The 22,383-nt window shown below is 37.9% G+C and overlaps 1 protein-coding gene and 1 long non-coding RNA gene across 4 annotated transcripts in view; one reads left to right on the top strand and one right to left on the bottom strand.

The window, feature by feature from the left end:
• Window positions 1-10,748, top strand: part of LOC141380962 (uncharacterized) — a 12,218-nt gene extending 1,470 nt beyond the window's left edge. Inside the window, exons 2-3 of one of the 2 annotated variants that reach the window (XR_015526483.1) lie at window positions 2,892-2,969; window positions 8,469-10,748. This is a non-coding gene — a long non-coding RNA (uncharacterized LOC141380962). The remainder of the gene's footprint in view (window positions 1-2,891; window positions 2,970-8,468) is intronic. The other variant, XR_015526482.1, reaches the window with a different exon arrangement.
• cyp11a1.2 (cytochrome P450 family 11 subfamily A member 1, tandem duplicate 2) lies at window positions 7,213-22,383 on the bottom strand. 2 transcript variants are annotated; one of them, XM_087312267.1, is made up of 9 exons: window positions 21,729-22,383; window positions 16,382-16,537; window positions 16,108-16,307; window positions 15,512-15,715; window positions 15,246-15,406; window positions 13,187-13,353; window positions 12,765-12,843; window positions 7,693-7,884; window positions 7,213-7,588 (listed from the first exon to the last, which is right to left on the bottom strand). In XM_087312267.1, exons 1-9 carry the CDS (start codon window positions 21,983-21,985, stop codon window positions 7,466-7,468), a joined length of 1,539 nt encoding a protein of 512 aa, XP_087168393.1. In that variant the 5' UTR covers window positions 21,986-22,383; the 3' UTR covers window positions 7,213-7,465. The 2 variants fall into 2 exon arrangements, with proteins under 2 accessions (XP_087168393.1, XP_087168394.1); XM_087312268.1 differs by lacking the exon at window positions 21,729-22,383 and adding an exon at window positions 18,300-19,605 and having other exon boundaries at window positions 16,382-18,266.

The following is a 22,383-nucleotide window of genomic DNA, read 5'->3' as shown; positions in this document are numbered from 1 at the left end:
ATTTATATTATTCAAAATACAAATTAAAACATAAATCTTGACTTCCCATCACTCCTGTAGAAAACAGCAGAATTTAAATGCAAAACACGATTACTATGGGCTAGAATACAATGAAACAACCAAAATAAGGCATTTCATTTAAAACTGAAAACTAATTAAAAAGAATACTATATTATCATACCTCTCTTGTAATACTCATTTGTCATTTTATTTATTACGTTCTTGACCAGCAAATGAGAAAAGTCTGCTGGCCAGCAGTTTCTGTTTCGTTTTCAGAGCTGCTGCCAACTCCAATCAAAAACAGCGCTAATCAGTTGGACAGTTCTGTTTTTGTGCAGAGGGGTATTTTGAATTTGTAACTAAAGTGTTTTGTTAATCATTAACATTTAATTTTTTCTTTGCTATCTCTGTGGTCTCTGGCCAGAGGGAGGCTAAGCCTTCCCCAGCCATACACACGCTCCGCCTATGTAGATAGTGATAAACAGTCATTCAAACAACTTTACCAAAGCCTCTCTACTTAATGGTTGGTCTCGCCTGTCCACAATGTTTGTAGTTTGTTTATACTTTTAATACCTGAATTTGTAGTTCTGATCAAATTCACATCCAACACGCAATGTATTGTGGGCAATATCAGTGGTTAGAGCATTAACGGTTCTATGAAATTTTACCAGATATAATAAACCATCCGGACACTTTTGGTATACTCTTTTCCACATACTATGGTTTGGGACATACAAATTCTATTTTTGAATACTATTTAGGATGCATATGCGAATAGGGACGCAGCAATTGATTGCAGTGAATTGGAGAGTACCACAAATATATATATATATATATATATATATATATATATATATATATATATATATATATATATATATATATATATATATATATATATTTTTTTTTTTTTTTTTTTTACAGTCCTATTTGCTCAAATACTAAATAAAAAAACTCTGTGATAGTGTTATCAAGGCTTTCAGAAAAAAAAGGACTGGACATCACATTCACTGTCCTGCCCAGAGACACGGCATAAAATTTTGCACAAGGGGTAATTCAGAATTTTTTTCCCTTGTTTTTTTTTTTTTTTTTTTTGATGAAAAGAGAATATAAGACAACAGAAGCTAGTTACCAGGCAGACAGAAGCCCTGCCCATGACGCGAATCCATGTCTATTATAAAGTGAATGAAGCAAGTAAACTCAAAATGTTCACGCGTCTATTCACGCACAAATATTAACATTCCGCTTCTGGTGTAAACACAGCATTAATGGGCACTTAGTTCACCCCTTTTTTATGATTTAATATTAATATTATGGTTCTTCTGAGTGTGCCGGTTTAGGTTCAGTTCAACACAGAGTTCATATTTTTTATTATAATGTGTTAAACAGTGTCATTTTGGGGTCATGTACAAAGCTCGCTGTTGTAGGGGTGTGTTGTTTCACATGAAAATTTGTTTCAAATTCCCGCCCAACTTAACAAGGGGGCGGAGCCAAGAGCTTCCCCGCTCTGTGTTTGGCAACAAACAGGCAGACATTTGAGGATCAGCATTCAGCCGTACATGTACACCTCAGACACAGACTAAGCAGAGAGTACAAAATCATTTGTGTCTTTGTATAGTTTTACAGCCAACTGTGTGCTAGTTTCAAGTGCCGAGCTTGTACACCAAGACTAATAACCACGCACACTAAATTACCTTCAACTAAGGCACTGGATGACCCGCTTAGAGCTACGACATGGCACACCAGACACGGACATTCGCATGTTCAGATGGCGCACATGAACTGTCCCGAATTCTGGCTTGGCACCGCGGAAAGCCACCGACTTGAATTGCCGTTGTGTGTACCCTGATAGAAACCTATGTTTAGAATTCTAAAATGGATAGCGCAACGCTGTGCGTTGCCGAGCGGCGCTTCTGGTGTGCGACCTGCAGGTGAGGGTGGTATTTTATTATCAATGGAGCAACACTCACGTAAGGCACAGGCCGTCGCACTTTACAGCTGCACCTTGTTAAGATCACACTCACAGGGAGCTTCTGTGACCTCGAGAAATGCAAACGGCAGAAGTTTAAGATAGATGCAATGAAAAGTACACATGTTTGCAAACCTACCTACAAATAAACTAAGTTACAAACAATAATTCCGATTAGAGTGATCATGTGGTGAATGCTGATCTTGTGTTGAGTCCAATGAGCCTTGCATCTAAAAATAGAGCAAGGGTTTCCTTTAGTGACATCGCTTTGACTCACACGCTGAAAATGGCGGTCATGAAATGACAAACTGAGGATTAGGTGACGCGTGCCTGACAATCAATATTGGTGGGCGGGGGTACCGCACTCCTACGCCAAGTTGCGGTTGATCTAAAAACCGATCCAATTGCTCCACCGTTTTTATGTTGTTAAATTGAAAAAAAAAAATGACTGGGTGTGTTTATATCACCCCAATATGACGGTCTATACACTATACTTACACCCTGTTATACCCTGTTACAGTTATGGTTTGGTGTTGGGGTAGGGAATAGGCATGGTTTTCATTTCCGAACAAAATTATGTTCCAGGATCAACATAGATGTATCTGAGGATACTGAGATGAATCCAGGATCACATCGTACTTGGCAAAATTATGACGTGCTATTGTTGTTGTGTGACTCGGCATAGCATTGACAATGTAGAGACAAGAATCAGATTCAGTGGAGTCAATTAACACCCTTAATTAAAACATACTGTTTTGCATTCATCTTTCCACTCAATGTGTCAATAAAGTTTGATATAAATGTATATTGATGATAACAGTGACAGTGGTACTCATTATTTCCTACAATTTTTGGTTGATTTTTTGGGTTGGAACACCCATCCTTTAACGTGATGAGATTAAGCAGAATTTCTTTTGATCAGCAGATGGTTCTTGATGCCTCACTCCCAGACTACCATTAAGATGGTTCTTGATGGCCCACTGATGCACCCATAGTACAGGTGAGATGATTATTGATGACCCACTCTAGACTACAGCTGAGCAATTTCATGCAAAAGTCAGCCTTGCCATGAAAAAAAAAAGTTTCCACCAAAATAACAAAACCCTTTCTAGGTTTGAGGCTTGTATTTTACAGCATTGTAAAATACTCAAAGATGTTTTAATGTTTTCAAACAATTATATTTGATCTACCAAAGTCACGAATAGGGCTGGGTGATATTGCAAATTTTTTTTTTACAAAATCATGTTTCATATCATTTGGTATCGATAATTACTAATTTTTTTTACAATCTATTTAGCTATTTTATAATTTAAAAAAAGCCACTTATTTTAATTTACCAACATTTCTAAGGCAAATAGTTTTAATAGTCAAAACCAAAAATATTTAAACAAAAATATCTGATCTTTTCATAATAAAATAAACATAAGTGTTAAAGAGACTCTAAAACTTGTTAAAAAACATTACTAAGTGTGTGCAATGGTAAAGTGCAAATGCTGAACAATCAAAGCAAACTTTAAGGTGTGAATAATAATGATACAGTAAACCTCAAACTCTGTCAACAAAAGAAATGGTGATAATCCAATCTGAGCTTTCAAGTAAAGGAATCATTCGTCATTATTCAAATACATATTGCAACATCACAAATTATGAAGTTGGTTGACTACATTACCACTATGTTAAAAACCTAGTACTGGATTGTGGCTGGAAGGGGTTAAATTAAGAACCACAGCTGCCATATTTATACATTTAAATAACAATTTTATAGGCCTGTATATCTTTATAAATAATTTCTTACATTTTACATTGAATTCTGTCCAAAGTATTTTTAATTATCTTTACTTTTGCTAAAATAAATACTTAACGTATTTGACTGAAAACTAAGGGTCCCAACAGTAAAGGTCCCAAAACAGGTCCCTTCTTATCACTCCGTAATATTAATTCATTCTTAACTTTAACTTTATTGATATTACTACTATGATAAGTATATTTTTTTTATATGGACGGAATTTTCACTGGTATACTGTAAACTATAAAATATTGACCATAATTCAAACCCAAATCACCTGTATGAGCATCACAAGATATTTTGTGTTCATTAAAAAGCTTGTGTTTCTTCATACAATAATTAATTTCATAACATATGAAAATGATATACCAAAGGATTTCAGAGATTTTGCATGCCAGATTAACACCCAAATCACGTATGTATGAGCAAGAATAATCATAAGCATTTGTTTATTTGGAGCTTTGTTATTGTCTTTTAATGGTTTTTATCAGAAGCTTCAGGAAATTATAATACAGATACACTTAAAGTCTTATATGAAGTCAAGGATATGAATGTTGGCATAATAATGTGAGTTCGTGATCCAATTGGTAACAAACAGATGATTCTTTTCATGTCAATTCTATATGAACGACTTTATGTGTTACAAACAGGATAGATCTGGGGTGTGTTTCTCTAAAGTTTTATTCGAAAACTGTGGTTGTTAAATTAAACAAACTGTAAAGGCATTGGGTGTAACAAATTGCTCGGGTCATCAGTTTTGACTCTGCGATTCATTAGTGCTGATTTCTTCCCTTTCAATCTTAAGAGGTTTTCAGCGAAACTGAAGTTTGAAATATAGCAGTCTGTGTAATAAATATATATAATATGAGTTTCACCTTTTGAATTGTATTACTAAAACAAAGTTTTTAATTATATTCTTATTTATTGAGATGCACCTGTATAGCTTTGACTAAATATTGCAGACGTTATTTTGCAGCCCTAATTAAACACACCTGATCAAACTAATTAAGTCTTTCGGGAGTCTGGAGCAAATATAAGCATATAAAGTGTCTTTGGTAAAGTTTTGTCACTTGTTCAATGGTCATTTGTCATTCATCAGTCATTTAATTGAAAATTGCCTTGACAGTAACAATGACATAGAACGAATTAAATTGATTTCAAAAGTTACCCTCAAACTCAAATAACCCATGTGAGCATTGTCACTAAGCCACAGCTCTGACCTGATGATGTTCCTATATAAGTTTAGAATACCCATAGCCGGCTACAGAATACTGAAAATGCACTAATAAACAGTTTTTTTTTTTTACTTGTTTTGCTTTTTACACTACTGTTCTCTTATAATGAAGCTCAGTCTTACCCTGTGTCAGGTCCACATAGTAGCTGCTGGTCTGTCCAGAGTCAGTGGTGATGTAAAATTGGAAATAAACCCACCTGATGAACCAACTCCTCTGAGAGAACTGATCTACTTATCAGAAAAACTCACTGTATCTGAAAGCAAAGGCAAATTAGATTTTCAATTTATTTCAATATCGATTTAAATAACAATTTATTTAAAGTTATAAGGAATCATTTTACCTTGTTCATTTACCTTTAGTGTTATGGCAGAATATTCTGTTTGTCAGCAGCAGTCTTAATGGCATAGCAACTACAGGCTGGTGGCCAGTCTAGTGAAAAGAGGAAGTGCTGTTTTCCCTGAAAACTTGACCTTTGCATTTCTCATCTTTTTTTATTTAATTATGAGTTGAAATGCTGCATTTTTAGTGACATGTCATGTACAAATTTGTCACAATGATTTGACTGTTTTCTTCATTAGTGTTTCATTTGGCTTTAAAGTTCATCCAAAACTGAAAATCCTGTCATCAATTACCGATTCACTTGTTCTAAGCATATTTGACTGTTTTTCTTCTGATGAACACAAAAGAAGATATTTTTTGAAAAAAAAAAAAAAAAACTTAAAGCCAGTAGACCCCAACTTCTATAGTATTTGTTTTTTGTACTATGGATGTCTATGGTTGCCAATATTATTCATTTGTGTTCAGTGGGTAAAAAAAGAAACTTACATTTTAGTTGGACTAGTTTAAAATAGATTAATTTGTCGTATGCATTTGCTCTAGAATCCCGCTGATTAATAACTCTTTTTTTTTTTTTTTTTTTTTTACCTGTAAATTGATAAAAACTAAATAAAGATTGCAATACTGCCGGTATTGCTTTAAGTAATTAATTACACCGAGGAATTGTGTTCACAACTCAAAACAAAACTCAAACATTCTCTCACATCATTTAAATCCCATGTATTACTGGCATTATTGGCTTCGTTGTAAAATATAATGATGATAGAAGTGTAGTGGACACAATGGTTACAGTGTGTAGGCCAGGAGTGGTTCTAGACCAGGGGTGCCTAATCCCGTTTCTGGAGGTCTACCTTCCTGCAGATTTCAGCTCCAACCCTGATCAAACACAACTAAACCAACTTGGTAGGATCTGAAGGAGCACTTGTTAATTATAGGCCGTTTCAACTGAGTGGTTCCACTGTCAAAAGGCTGCCGAACCGTACCGTACCACTTTTTCGACACCCTTTCGAAAGGCTACCAAACATGAGAAAATGTACCAAAAGGCGGAGCTAGAAGCTCAGCTGAATGCTATTGGTTTACAGAGATACGTCAGATATGTCAGAATGAAAACAAAAAACCTGCCATGTTTAAAATACACACTCAACCGAGAGATTATAGCAGAATTATACATACATCTAATAACGAGCCATCGTCGATCCAGGCTCAAACAAACCTTGTTGTCATTTTAATGAACCGCCACAAAGCCATGGAGTAGAGCAGAATCTACCCTGTGCCTCGCAGTTTTTTACAAGCCAGTCTGAAGCACGAGCGTTTTCGCTTTCTTGCTTGCGCTCGCCGCTCGTCTATATCTGAAATAACAAACTTCTTGAGCTCTTGAGCAAGTATTTATGTATGTAAAGCATCTGTTTTGTGAGAAGTGATTTTCATATGATATGCGAGCGACCTGTAAAGCTTTACTGTAGACATTTCCTCAAGCATGAATGATGCGACTGAAACTTTCTGTCGTACACCACGCCCACCAAAAGGGTAACCTTGGTAGAGGAAGCGCAAGCCTGATAAAGGTAACCCGTACCGACCCAAACTGTATCGTACTGTACCAGTCAGTGGAAACGAGCGTTAAAGACAGGTGTATATGATCAAGGTTGCAGCTGAACTCTGCAGGAAGATAGATCTCCAGGAACAGGACTAGGTACCCCTGTTGTAGACCCTTTTTAGCGCTATATCCCACATACCCACACAGTCTTATAAATTATCATGATGTGCATGTTTATTATTAATACTTCAATGGTTTCAGTAGTGTCTTAAAATCTGCATTTGATCAAGAAAGAGATTCACTCTTTAGTCTTTGTAATTTCTGAGTAACAAACAATCAAAAACCAAAGAAGTACTGGGATAACTGTTTATAGTTAAGATACAGACATTAATGTTTTTATGGTAAAAATAGTGATAAAATCACTATTCAAAATCAACCATCCTGTGAATTATCCTTTTAAAACCTGAGAAACATAAATTCAGATCTCTCAAATTCAAGCATTTTTTTTTTTTGATCAATGTTACTGTCAAATGATATTTGACTTCCTCAAAGCTGAATGTTCCATTCACATTCATATTCAACATAAATTTCTGTTTGTATCTCTGCTATCTGCTGGAGTTCAGTGGTTTGATGGTTAGCATGATGGGCTTCTCTGGCAGTAAGATGAGCTCAAACATGCTCTTGACCTCCATCTGCCTCTGTTTTTCAATCCTGAAGTTCTCTAGCATCTATAAAGAAGAAGATCAAAAAATAAAGAAAATCAGCCCAATGTTTTTTGTATTTTTGCTGATTAAGAGAATATGAAGATCTGTGACCTTAACAATCTACATACATGAATAAGGAAGAGCTGCATTTCGGTCTCGGCAATCCTGCGGCCCAGACACTGTCGTGGGCCAAAGCCAAAACTTAGGCTTTTGAAGTAATGGTTCTGAGAATTGACCCAGCGAGAGGGGAGGTACTGCTCTGGATTTGGGAAGACCTGATGATCCCGACCCATAGCATAGAGACCCAGCTGAACTAAAGTCTGATCCAGAACAGAAAGACACAGCAATGAAAAGAAATTAATAAACAACATTTTCAGTTTAAAGTAGTGATGTGATATAATGTTCTGCGCAGTCTTTGAAACTTGTATCAAAAACACCTCCCAGTAAATCAGTGTAAGTAATAAGTGATGTCTGAAACTTCACAATTCACAAATTCACATGACTGTTTCGTTTTATGGTTCAAAAGTAGCGTGAACGCCTTGCACAGGTTTCAGGTATCTTGAAAATTGTCAGGCAGTAGTGAAGTAGAGGAGTCTGTAGTGAGCTCTTAATTTTTCAGCATGGAACCAGCCACAAAAACAGGACATTTAGAAGTCTGGCAGTATTTTCATCTTGTCTCAACAAATAAAGTTAGTCATTAATAATGATGATGACAGTATATTGTTGTAATATTTAATGTTATATATATATATATATATATATATATATATATATATATATATATATATATATATATATATATATATATATATATATATATATATATATATATATATATATATATGCTAAATAATAAGTTTTGGCTGCATACTTTATGACAATATTTATATGTTTCCTTCTATAGTCACACATCCTCAGTGTTGCACATCCTCAATGTTGAGAAATTTTAGAGCTAAACATGCAAACACATCTTCTTCTGGAGATGGACTAGCTAATACCAACCAAGGTAAAACACTTTGAATTGGTCATTTTGTTTATTATTAATATTTATTTTATTAGAAATTTTCTTTTGTCAGTTGCTGTCTTTAAAATGTGATATACTCAGTTGTGCATATTTAGGTGTTACATAAGTTTAAACTAGGGCTGTCAAATGATTAAAAAAATTAACATGATTAATCACACTTTTTTGTAGTTAATCATGATTAATCACGAAACGTAATTAATCATGATTAACCATGAAATGCCATATTTATTACTTAAGTAAAAACACAAGCATGTAAGTGCCATTTAAATTTTAAAATGATCCATGCCAATAACAAACAAAAATGCTTTCCATATTGGATTCTAAGTGGATTAAAACACACACACACAGAGAGAGAGAGACAACGCACGCAGTGCCGGTGAGTGAGAGGGATTTCTTCAGATTCATCAACACGCACAATCGCATTCATCAAATTTGCTAAAACTAAGCATTCTAAAGTATGTTTGTATTTAACAAGCAAGGATTCTGACAGAGGAACATGAAGCAGACGCTTTACAAAAGGGAGGCCACGTCAAACTTAATGAAACATTTGAGGGACGCAGCTTAAGGGCAGAGAAATGTTTTTGACAGCTTGTGAATTCATCTGGCACTTTCATTCACATGGACACCAATACTCAGCTTTGATGATTAAGATAATACTGATCAAGAGTCGACCATGTAAATAGAATTTTTGATTATCTTAAATGACCACGTGAGTCCCAAAATGCAGAGGTTTTTCTTTCCGTTCGCCATGAGGTATCAAATTCCATTAAAACATCCTGAATGAAATTATGCTGAATGAGAGTGAACTGCTGAACTGCAGTTAAAGTCTAAATATTAAAAATGAAACACCAGAAATTACATGAAACTCTGGAGGAAACTCCACATTTCTTTGCACGTTTAACACATGCAGGGCCAGAGCAAGCTCAACTGGCACTCTAGGCAAACGTCAATCATGCCGTTTTATTCATATGGAAGGCAGAGGACCGTGAGGGAGGGGGAGGGTGTAGCGGATGAATGTGAGGACCGGGGGATTCGCTCGCTAATCTGCTGCCCAAGGCAGCCGCCTAGGTCGCCTCTATGGACGCGCCGGCCCTGAACACACATCGACCACAACAGGAAATAAAAAAAAAAACTGCAACTGAATTATTTGCATTTTTTTAATGCGTTAAATATATTCAATTAATCACATGCGTTAACGCGCTAATTTTGACAGCCCTAGTTTAAACACTTTTTGCATTATAGGGACCAGAAAACAGATAATTGACAGGGTTAGTCCACATGGTTGTTACAGATTACCAGCCATTTTCTATTGTTGAAGGCACTGGTTTTAAGAAGTTTGTAGAAATGTAGGATCCTACCTACAATATTCCTTTCAGCCAGACAAAAAAATAAATGGTGAAGAAAAACACAAGGAGGCCGTAAGCCTATAAGCCTTACATCTGATATGTGGACATCTCTACATATTGATGCATATTTGGCCATGACTTGTCAGTGTATATATGAAAATGATCAGATGTCCACAGTTAGAACTTACCCTGGGAGTGGGAAATTTTTCCAATGCTTACACTTCAGAAACTATAACTAAAGTGAAGCCATCTTTGATGGAGAAGTGGGACATTCAAAATCAAGTTAAATGCCTCCAAAATCTCTGGTAACTGAGACTGTTGCAAACATGATTGCATGTGCCACTTAAACTACATAGCACATGATCTTAACTTGGTTGTTTAGAAGGCAATAGAACAATCACCAAAATTGGAGGATATTCTCTTAAGTATATCACAACAGCATGAAAAGGCTATTGATGTTGCCAAATCAGATGCGTAAACCAAGTCCTAATTTGATTCAGGTGGTGAAAACACATAAACACATTGGAATAGAACTTATGCCATGCTAGAGTGTCTTTTTCACTCAGACTGAGCCGGTAGGTGCTGCTCTAGTAACTTTAATGACCAACCTTACATCTTTGACTGCAGAACAGTACCAGATTATAAATGTCTTTGTGTGATGTGTTACTTCAATGAGACATTTATCTGATGAGATACTTCAATGAGATTGAATTATCAGAGGAGGAGAGTGTCAGATTTAAAGATGATTCCTCCAATCTAAATGCTGACGCATACAATCACCTCAAAGGCCACACAGGTTCACGACGAGACCGCAAAACAATTTAGCAAAAACCCCTGAGAGTCTACATATGAGACCATGAGCATTATGACCCATGCAACTATACTTGATTGACACTTTAAACTATAGGCTTCTCCAGCCAATCAAATGCACAGAATGCTGTGAAACACCTCACATCAGAATGTGTAGCAATGATTAGTGCATCTGAAAACACACCATTCACTAAGTCTAAAATCCCCTTATCACACCCAGAGACAACAGGAGCCACAAGTGTTGCAGTCTATGTAAGTTTTAATGTATTAAAGAAATCAGAAATGCAGGCTGACCAAGCACCCAACATAATGGGCCAAGCACCAGGCTCCTCCGATGAGCCAGGCATGACTAGTAGAGGGTGCTCTAGCCTGAGTAGTGATGTTAATCACCGAGCAAGTAGGTCACCTTTGTCTTCCTTATCACATCCATGAACCATACGTGGAGATCCAAAGACCTGGGGCTGGATACCAGAGGGTACCCCGTCCCTAAGAAAGGAGGTCCTTTCTCGGGGGAAACCCAGGTCCTGCACTTCTCTAAAGCACTTCCATATCAGCATGGACCACCGCGGGGTGGAGTCTCCATTTTCCTGGAAATAGCCGTATACAGCCCATACGTTTGATATGCACTACTTTAGCCGTGCTGTTCACCATCCTAACCTGCACGTTTCTGTTCCAGCTCTAGGCAGTTGATATGGCAATACAACTTGGGTCATGTCCACAAACCTGCAGCTGCATGTTAGTTGCACACAGCCACCCAACCCATACTAGAAGCATCTGTCATTGCTACAGCATGCCTGGACACTAAGGGCACTCTGGCCCATATAACAGCAAGGTCTGTCCAGGGACCGAAGGTGCGGTGACACAGTGGGGTGATGGTTACACGATGCGTCCCTGCATGCCATGCCCATGTTAGGACTCAATCGTGATGCCACCTCTGAAGTGGTCTCATTTTAAAAATCTGAGCAGCATGACAGCCGCTCCAGATATCTTATGCATGACCATATGCTTGATGGGCATCTAATTTCTGGTGTCATCAAGCGATAACATGGCTATCTCAGCGGATCAACCGCCAGCTACAGTATGCTCGAAGCTTGTATAGGATGCGCTGTAAGAAAGTGAGGGGTCTGTGGGCTTGGAGGAAATGGAAAAGCCCCCACTGTAATCCTCAGATCTGCCCGAGTGCTCACCGCTTTGCAGGGAACAACAGGGGTGGCTCATGATTTTGCAAGTGCAAGCCACAATCTCAGCTGTGCAACAGACATGCCCTCGCAGTAAGGGCATAAGCTGTCCACAACCACTGCTTCAGCATGTTGGACCCCCAAAATGTGATGCAGTACCCATGCCCACCATCCGCAGATAGGAACCACTGCATCCAGGAATGCATGGTCGGAACAATATCTTGAAAAAGACATGTTGCCTGACTGTGTTGCTCTCTAAGGAAAATGTGCTTTGATCTCTCTAGATTCAGCTCTGAAGGTGTCTCTTTAATTGTGTGAGTCTTTTGAAGTGAAAAGTCTGGCTAGTTGTCCTTCAGTCGCAGGCTATATTCTCAGCTAATTATATAAGCTGCACCTGTGAGAAGCTGCGCTTTGCCAATTCAAAGGCATTCTTTGCCCTACTCTTTTACTTTTCATAGTAATTGGTCATCTAGCGATTCCAAGAAGACACAAAGTTGAAGTTCCCTATCTAAAAGGGACCTAAGATCGTGCTGGTATTATTTGACCAAGTTGTCTTTTAATTCCATAAAGCAAATTAAAAATACCCCGTTCGAATGGGTATCCTCCGGATGCTCTGGTTTTCCACACAAACATGCGATTTAAGTGGCACCCGTTCCCATAACGTTTGCCACTGATCTCCTATAAATGGATATTCAGTATAATCAGGCACAAACATAGTGGTCCATGCCTTTTCAGTGCTATTCTTCTTTGCTCTTTTACAATCACAAACAGATATATTTCACCCTACATGAAAGGTTATATCTGAAATAATAAACAACAGGGAACTTTAAATTCACACTCACCCCAGCTGGAATGTGGTAATTTTGTATGACAATATCTTCAGTGATATATCTTTGTAAACTCACTGCAACGGGATGTAACCTTCAAATGAAATAAGTTGATAAGTTAATGAGACATTTGCATGTTACTGTTTTATGCTAAAATCCTGTTTATTTACATTCGTATTTTGAAAACCTAAAAATGTAAACTTTATTTTAAAAAGTTATTAAAAGAGTAAGCATTATGATTTCTGTGCAAAATACAAGACACCATCAATGAAAAATTTACATATATATTATATATTCATAGGCATGTGCTAGTACTTGACAACCAAAGAATGGTGGAATAAAATCTTAAAAACTGGCAAAACAACATATACTAGAAACTGAAATTGTAAAACTACTTTTTTAATTTTATGCATCCGTTCTGATAAGTGTTTGTATACCTGAGAGTTTCCTTCAGTGTTCCTTTAACCAGAGGAATCATCTTGAGCATCTGTACCATGTCTCCTTTAGAAGCAATACGAGCAGCTGAGATTTCTGCTCGGATCTCCTCCTGTAGGTCTGGGTGTCGAGCCAGTTCATAGAGTGTCCACAGCAGTGTTATAGCCGTCTGACACACACACACAGATACATACTTATTTCAAAAGTTATCAAAAAATAAATAAATTAATTAGAAGGGGTTTCTTTTAAATGAATTGTTCCAGTATAAATTATTTATATGTACCCCAACAGACCAAATAGAAGAATTGAGAAAAGAGGTTTTATTTGTCAAAGAAGCCTAAACCACACTGCCACCCAGACCATGACACCAATGTAACAACTCTGATTCTATTCACCCCACTCCATATGAGATTGGCAACTGCCAATTCCAATATAACAAGTATGATAAAGACCACAACCTCTTGTGACAGTCAATAGTGTGTATCTTGAGGCCAGGGGAGAGGTTTACTCACATGACTAGCTGCCCTACATGACATACATCCACAAAAACTCACTTCTATTTGAATCACAAAACTAATGTAACCCCTGGAGTTCTACTCGCCCTGCTTTGATTAGAATTAAAAATAGTTTGGGTGGCAGATGAACTGGTAAGAGTGCTAACAAACACTGCCATAACTAACTGTTATTAGTGTGCCACTTGAGGCCAGGTAAGTGAGGTTTACTCACACAGCTTCTACTAGAAGTGCTCCACTACAATAACTCCACTAAATCTCACTGCCAAATGGGTCAGAAACACATTATAACTCCTTTGGTTTTAATTTAACTCTCTGGTGTGCATTTCACCAAACAACATAACAACTCATGGCTGAACCACTATAGTAAGATGCATTCATGCTTTTCTGGGGCCAAGTCGCAGGGGCAGCAGTCTTAGGAGAGAACCCCAGACTTCCCTCTTCCTTATCACTTCCTCCAGCTCCTCCGTGGGGATCCTGAGGCATTCTCAGGCCAGCTGAGAGTCCCTCCAGCATGTCCTGGGTCTTCCCCGAGGCCTCCTCCTGGTAAAAAAAATTCCTAGAACACCTTCCGAAACAGATGCCCGAATCACCTTAGCTGACTTCTCTTAATGTGGAGGATTAGCATCTCTACTCCAAGCTTCTCCTGGGTGACAGTGCTCCTCACCCTATCTATTAGGGTGCGCCCTGCCACCCTTCGAAGGAAACCTATTTCAGCCGCCGAGATCTTGTCCTTTCGGTCATGACCCAAAGCTCATGACCATAGATGAGAGTAGACCTTTCGGATCAGCTCTTTCTTTACCACAACAACTGCATAACTGCAGCTGCACTGTGAATCTCACTTTCTACCCTTTCCTCACGCGTGAGGAAAGGCCCAAGATACTTTAACTACTCCACCTGGGGTAAGGATTTTCCTCCAACCTGGAGATGGCAATCCACCTTTTTCCGGTGGAGCACCATGGCCTTAGATTTGGAGGTGCTGATTCTCATCACAGTTGCGTCACATTTGGAAGTAAACTGCCCTATTGCATGCTGAAGGTCCATATTCGATGAAGCCAACAGAACAACATTGTCTGTGAATAACAGCTATAATCCTGTGGTCCCCGAACCTGACCCCCTCCGGCTTAAGGCTGCGCATAGAAATTCTGTACATAAAAATTATGAGCAGAATTGGTGAAAAAGGGCAACCCTGCCTGAGTCCAAATAGCACTGGAAACGAGTCTGACGTATTGCCGGCAATGCGAACCAAACTCCTACTCTGTCCATACAAGTACGAGACAGCCCTTAACAGAGCGCATGGGAGTATGGGGTCAGTAGAATTCACTGTTTTGAAAATAAATGGTAATAAATAAGCTCAGCCTCCTAAACCTCACTCCCATCTGGGTCACAAAACCAGTGTAACCCCTTCAATTCTACTTGGTCCATTTTCAGCCAGGTTCAAACCAGCATCTTTAGCAGCTTTTAACCTCACCAGCTCATTTGTTGTTGTGTTTAAGTATATTGGTGTCCTTTATAAATTTTGAATTTATGGATTTCTAGATTTTCATACCGTGTCCACTCCTCCAGCCATCAGCTCAGTGACACTGGCCTTTATGTCCTCGATGGACAGTTTGTCCAGCATTAGAAGGCTTGCCAGCACACCAGTGTATTTCCCATTGCCTTCTGGGTTTTTCCGCAATTGTCTGTAGATATTCTGGATACATCGGTCAGCTATGAAAATTCACATGGGATATAAATTCAAGGTAGATTTCAAGAAAAAAAAAAGCAGCAAATCAAAAACAATAATTTTATTTAACAGATGTATTGTTCTGTTACCTTGGTTAAAGATACCATCCCAGGCTTCAACGTGGTTCCTCCAGATTTTGGATCTTATAGGCCGAAGCAGGCCTGGGGGTAAGTACAGCATGGGCGAGGTGGTCTTAAACATGAGGGTAATGCAGTCGATAAATCGCTGAGAGTCTGGATCAATGTAGTCCAACAGCAGACCCAAACGCTCGCCGTACAACACAGCACTCACCGCTGAGAAACACAAACAGAAAACACTCAGCAGTGTAGGGTTTGTGCAAAGTATTCCACACATAAATGAAACAGAAATTTAGATTTGGGTGAACTATCCATTTGGTCACCCCAAAACCCCAGCAGCATAATTTGTACCAAAAAGTCCTTTGAATTTCAGTATTAGTATCCTATCATTAAGATAACATAATTGTTTTATAATGTGATGATGTTTGATTTATCCAAAGTTGAAAACACAATGGCAATGTTTTAACTTTGATTTTTAGTCACCAGATATAAAAACATTGTATCTTTGATTGTAAATTGAGTTTAATATATGTTACTATCACTTTTATTTCTTTTAACTGTTCAAATAATTATATTAATATACAGGAGTTTTAAATGTATGTTCTTACATTCCAGTGCAAACTTGAAGAGTTCATGGGACAGATCTGTGTTCCACTGATTTTGTCCACTCCTCTCAATCTTTTTGTTGACACGAGCCACAAAGTCCTGCCCAACCTCATCCAGAAGGGGCACAAAGTTCCCCTGCACCTTCGGAGAAATCACCTCCTTATTAAGGATGATCCTATTAGACTTCCAGTCCTCTCCATCTCTGCAGGAATATATCAATATATTTTACTTTTTGACTAGACATGTTTATGGCAGATATTGGAAGACGTTGCCTACTTCAGCAGGACGCCATATTTTCGGTTCCTGTAGTCCCTGTAGGCAGTCCATGCATCAATGGTGAGTCTCTTTGGATAATGACCTTCGGCTTTAAACAGGATTGCAGCATCTTCAGGCTTGATAATGTTCACACTTTCATAGAATCCAACCTTTTCCCTGTCCAAGTGGATTTGTACAGACATTACATAGAGTCGTAGAATGTAGTAATGCACCAATGTATTATTCTGTATTGGCAGCAAGTGCTCTACGGCCACCTGCTCCTCCCTTCTCCTGGGCCTTGGCATCAATGTCAAAAGGTTTAAAGTTCATTGTCTACATCACTCATCTTCTCTCCTATAAACCGGAGCTCCTCAAAGGCTAGACTACACCATGACCTAATAACACATGACGTGGCACTGACAAATGGAAAAACGGTATATTTTCCATGTTAATTTATTTTGTCCTAACCCTTCCCAATGAAAACACACAAAGTTTCTATCTTAGAAACAATTTTATTTTCTCATTGCATGCTTATCTTTGTAGATTTGAATGTGTTTCGTATTTCTTGAAATATAGGCTAGTTGGAAAAAACCTTGTACTTGACTAAATATTAATTACGCCAGTTTAATTAACGGGAACTATCTTAAAATGAAGACTGGGGGTGGGGATGTTGCAGGCCAGGTTTACGGCAACAGGCCAGATTGAAGTCAGGCCACCGGGAAATGTCCCGGTGCTCCCGATGGCCAGTCCTGCTCAACTCACTTCAGAATTAAATGTGCATGTCGGGTGCTCCACAGAATAATATACATGGCCGGGCTGCTATAGCTAAACCTGTGGTCACTTAAGCCAATGCCAAATTTCAATAGTGCCAGTAGTAAAAATCTTGGGCCATGAACAGTGTGATTCATGCATTGTTCTCTGATAAGTCCGCCTTCACTGTCTTTCCCACATCCAGGAGAGTTACCATGTGCTGAAGGCCTAAAGAAGCCTACCACTCAGGCTGTTGCATGCCCAGATTGTAGAATGCGGGTGGATCAGTGGATATTTTGGCTGCAAAATCATGCCATTCCCTAGACCCAGTACTTGTGCTAGATAACTAATGAATGTGTTTAAGGAAGATAATGCATCAATACACATAGCAAGACTGGCAAACTGATGAACATGAAAGTAAAGTTGGTGAAGTTGAACATCTCTCATGGCCCGTACAGTCACCAGGGGCCTCATGTATCAATGCTGTGTACGCACAAAAACTTTGCTATAAAGGCACTATTTGAAGATGAATTAGCATACATTTTAATTCAATAAATGTGCAAATAAAATATGATGCACAGACTTATTAATGATTCCTACTTGTCTTCCTCGTGATAAATAGTTGGCAAAATCTGATATGTAGTGGGGGAAAAAAAACAAAAAGGAGTTTTTCAGATGCTGAATTCAAACCGAGTTCATGCTTGAATGTGTCCAAACGTAATACCATGCGTTTTACTAGCTGCGCCACTCAGGCTGTTACTGACACCACAACAGTTTACACCTATAGATCTCACTATTTTTTTTTTTTAATCTATTCGGTGCGATGTTCAGACCCAACTGTGTCAACCGCATCAGCTAAACTCTCCCACTCTATTTTTTGATTTTGTTATTAATTCCGGAGGCTAACTTCCAAATAACACCGTGTTTCTCCAGTCTACCTCCGAAAGGAGCACCTCCAATTCACATCTTCTCATATGTTCAAAGTTTCTCTTTCTGCTTGCTTTTGACATGACTTATTCGTTTGGTTTTGCCAAAGTAGAGTCATTGGCATATTCATACGGGGGAGGAGGCAGGGAGGGGTTTTGCGCTCGTGCATGTTGCGCTCAGTTTCACATTCATTCGGATGTACAAATATGCGTGGGATTCAGCGTACGCGCTGTTTCATATATCAGAATTTTTTTCTGCGTACGCACATTTACAGCTTTGTGCGTACGCAATGTTTTAGTATGATTTCCATCCAAGTCTTCATACATGAGGCCCCAGATCTAAATAATATTGGACACTTTGTGGTGTTTTGAAGGAAACTTTTTTTTCTCCACAAAACAGTTTCATCCACAAATGCCAGTTAATACTGTCCTGTGCCGAAAGAAAGCCTTATCAGGGCTATTCAATTGGCGGCCCGCCAATTTGTTCCGGCCCTCCAAATAGTGTGACCAAGACATCAATAACAAATTTAGTTCAGTCAGAAAATGGCTACTATAGTTATAAAGTGACTGTTCAATACAGCATGAGCTGCAGAGGCACAGAGCGTGTCACCAAAGCGAGTAGCGCGGCCGCCGGAAACATTTGGATGTGTTTGTAGAAAAGGCATTGATATCGTCAATAGGGATGCAACAATATTAGCCGATTTCCAACTGTCCGCTACTTTAAAGTTCCAAGTATATACACCGAGGCTAATGTGTATGCACACCGGATTCACATATCACATATTTTCTGCTTGCATGTTTATTATATCTAATGTAATAATATATGACAATTTGCACGCACAAGCGGAGCAACGCATTTGCTTCTTTCTGGGCTCACGCAATAGAAAACATCTCACGGTGAGAGTTGTGCGTGTCTTTCAGTGCAATGTAAACAAAAAAAATGTTAGACAAGTTATTATTAAAATGATTAAATATGCATGAACGCAGATGGCAACAACTGTTCATCTAAATAGCTACTTACCTAATTTATAAGTTGAATACGTGATAACCATGAAACCATGATTAATCTTCAGACTCTATATAATCCTACAACCAAAATCTATAAATGTTCCATCCCTAATTGTTTTGCAAAACATCACATGAATGTGTCTGAATGCAGAAGAAGCCTACTCCTAGCAATGCACTGCTTTTGTTGTGCTCTGAAATACAACTTTTTAATGTTTGTAAAAAAAAAATAGCCACATTGTACTAGGCACTCGTATTATTTAGTTTCAAAATACAATATATTAACATTTTAATGTTGAAAAAGCCAACGTGGGTTCCTTACCGGCCCCCATGACAAACTAATTAAATAGCCCTGCTCTATGTTAACATTGTTCAGATGTACCCTCGACTTCTCTAGGCTAGGAGGCATCTAGGATAGACTATCACACAATGAAAATGCGTACTGTGGTCAGATGAATCAGTATTTCAGGTCTTTTTTGGAAGAAATGGATGCCATATGCTCCGGACCAAAGAAGAAAACGATTATCCAGACTTTTAACAGCAACAAGTTTAAAAAACAGGGTCCTGGCTGCTGAGGATTAGGATAGAGTTGTTTGACTGGCCTGCCTGCAGTCCCAACTTGTTTCCAATATAGAATGTGTGGTGCATGTTAAAGTGTAAAATGTGACAACGAAAAACCTATCCTGTTGCCCACCTTAAGACTTGTTTGCAGGAAGAATGGGACAAAATTACAACTGAAGCACCTCATCATTTGGTGTCTTCAGTCCCTAAATGTCTATTAAGTGTTGGAAAGACAACATTACAAAGTAGCAAATGCTCTACTGTTTCAACTTTTTTTTTAATGTGTTGCAAGAAACAAAACTGAAATACATGTTTATTTAAAATAAATACATAAAATGAAAATAACGAGGAACACATTAAATAATGTTTGTTGTGTTGTTTGCAATAAAATACAAGTCAAAGTAAATTTAGAAATCACTACTTTTTTATTATTTGAGTTTTCCATACTGTCCCAACGTTTTCTGATTTGGGGTTGTGTGTATGTCAAGGTCAAGGTAAAAATTACGTAGGAGAAATTTGTTTTAGAAAAAAGGTTCTGCTGTACATAGACACCAATAAGACAACATGTAACATACATACACATTAAAATCTAATCCTAAAATACCTCCTAATATATATACGATTCCATAAAATCAGTAATTAAATTTTTTTTTTTAATAAAAATAAAGTACCATGTGCCCCACTGCCCTCTGTTGTGCAAACCAATCCTGTTATCTTAGTCTTTGACCGTCCTTCCCTACTTGCTCGTTGATCAACTTAATTGAAAAAGGAACAAAAGAATGTTCATATCTATTATGATTGCACAACGGGACCCTATATCTTCTACCAGAATTCATCAGCTCATATTCCAAAGACAGCTCATGTGAAGAATCAGATAAAATCTTGTTGGCTTGTTGGATTGTGCACAACTCAAAGATGTCTTTTAGTGAACCAAGTGTCTTAATTCCCATGATTTTTCCTGCCTCTCTCATCAGGTTATTTACTTGGGTTTTCATTTTTACTGTCAGATTCCCAAACCAAACAATGATCCCATATCTTAAAATAGACTCTATTGTTGCTTTATAAAAACTCATTATTATGCTGCTGCTCACTCCAAATAATCTTAGTCTGCGTAAAAAGAGTGATCGCTGATGAATTCTTGCACAAAGACTTGACACCTGAGAGTGCCAATTAAGTTCACGATCAATATTCACTCCTAAATATTTATATGAATCAACCTGCTTAATGTCTTTATCATAAACCACAATAGAGCTCCTATCGCTTACTGACCTGGGGTCTATGATGACCTCCTCCGTTCTCTTAACAATAATTTCCAAATTGTGGTCATTACACCAGCTGACAAACCATTCTACAGCCGCTCTGTATTCCATGATGCTGGCATCTTTTGTGATGCAATAGTACAGTGTCATCGGAAAATTTAAGAATATATTGGTTTGTCTGCTGCTGCCTAACGCAGTCGTTTGTATAGAGGGTGAACAAAAATGGTGAACTTACACACCCTTGTGGCGCCCCTGTACTACTTGTTGCTACATCAGATAACCCTGAATTAAATTTTACTTGCTGTGTCCTGTCTGTTAAAAAAGAACAACAGACATTTGTGTGTGTGTGTGTGTGTATCCAAAATCTTTAGTACTTTTCAGTATTAATGGTGCCTTCACACCAGTTCTTAGAAATGTGTTGAAAAAAATCTCTCCGTTAAACAGAAATTTGGGAAAAAAATAAACAGGGTGGCTAATAATTCTGCCTTCAACTGTGGATATATATATATAAATAAAAGCTGGAATGTTTTTGAAACAAATTATAAAATCAAGACCCTAAAATCAGATTTAAGTCACTTTAACTGGTATTCAACTGAATTAAAAGTACAGAGACAATGTTTCCACCATTTTTACTCTCAAATGTAAACACATTTTGTAAATATGAACAAGTTTAAAATTTCACTGCAAAAAGTTTCAGAAAAGTTGCGACAGAAGCTAAATAAAAGTGAAAAGGTCATAGAATATCCCAGTTAAACAGTTTTGAAGCAGTCCTCGAGCAGACAAACTGGAGATACACAATACTTGTTCTTGATTTTAATAAAATAAAAAGATTACTTAAAAAAAAAGTTTTTAAAGTGTTTTGTTTACCTGTAAATCGGACCAAATGTATTAAAATTGTGCACCATAATCCGGTGGATATTCCTGAGGCCACCCATTTTGGCGAAGGCAAAGACACTTTTCAGGCTGTTCCTCCATTGTCCAGGGATCTCATTGAATGGCCGTACAGTGGAGTCTTGCAGTCCGATTGCAGGTGCTCGGCCTGAGCGAGTGACTATGACCTGCAGCAGGTGTTTCAGTGAAGACACAGACTGATCCAGACGGGCCGACAGACTCCAGCGGGCCATTGCACTCTCTCTGTCTCTGCCTCTAGCAGACCCACTGAAAGAAGACTTTTGTTTTTATATGCCAGATCACTGTACGTGTCAAGGGCATTGAAGTACTGAAGACAAGTGCAATAGGACCTACCCATATTTCTAAACACACACACTATACAGTGGAATGGATACAAAAATGCAGGAAGTTGCCAACACAAATGACTAAGAAAAATCAATTAAATAGAATAATTCATTCACAAATAGGTCATCATGGGAAAACCACATTGACTAAACATTCTTTGTGACGTATTAATTAAAAAAGGATTTTTTAAACATCTAAAAATTAAAATAGTCAAATAGTAATAGTAAATTTTATAACATTTTTGCTATACACACACACATATATATATATATACTGGCATTATTCA

The sequence above is a fragment of the Danio rerio genome, chromosome 25 (assembly GCF_052040795.2).
Source record: "Danio rerio strain M-AB ecotype USA chromosome 25, GRCz13ab, whole genome shotgun sequence".
Lineage (NCBI taxonomy): Eukaryota > Metazoa > Chordata > Actinopteri > Cypriniformes > Danionidae > Danio > Danio rerio.
The sequence above is the reverse complement of the archived record's forward strand: the minus strand, read 5'-3'. Positions and strand labels throughout refer to the sequence as shown.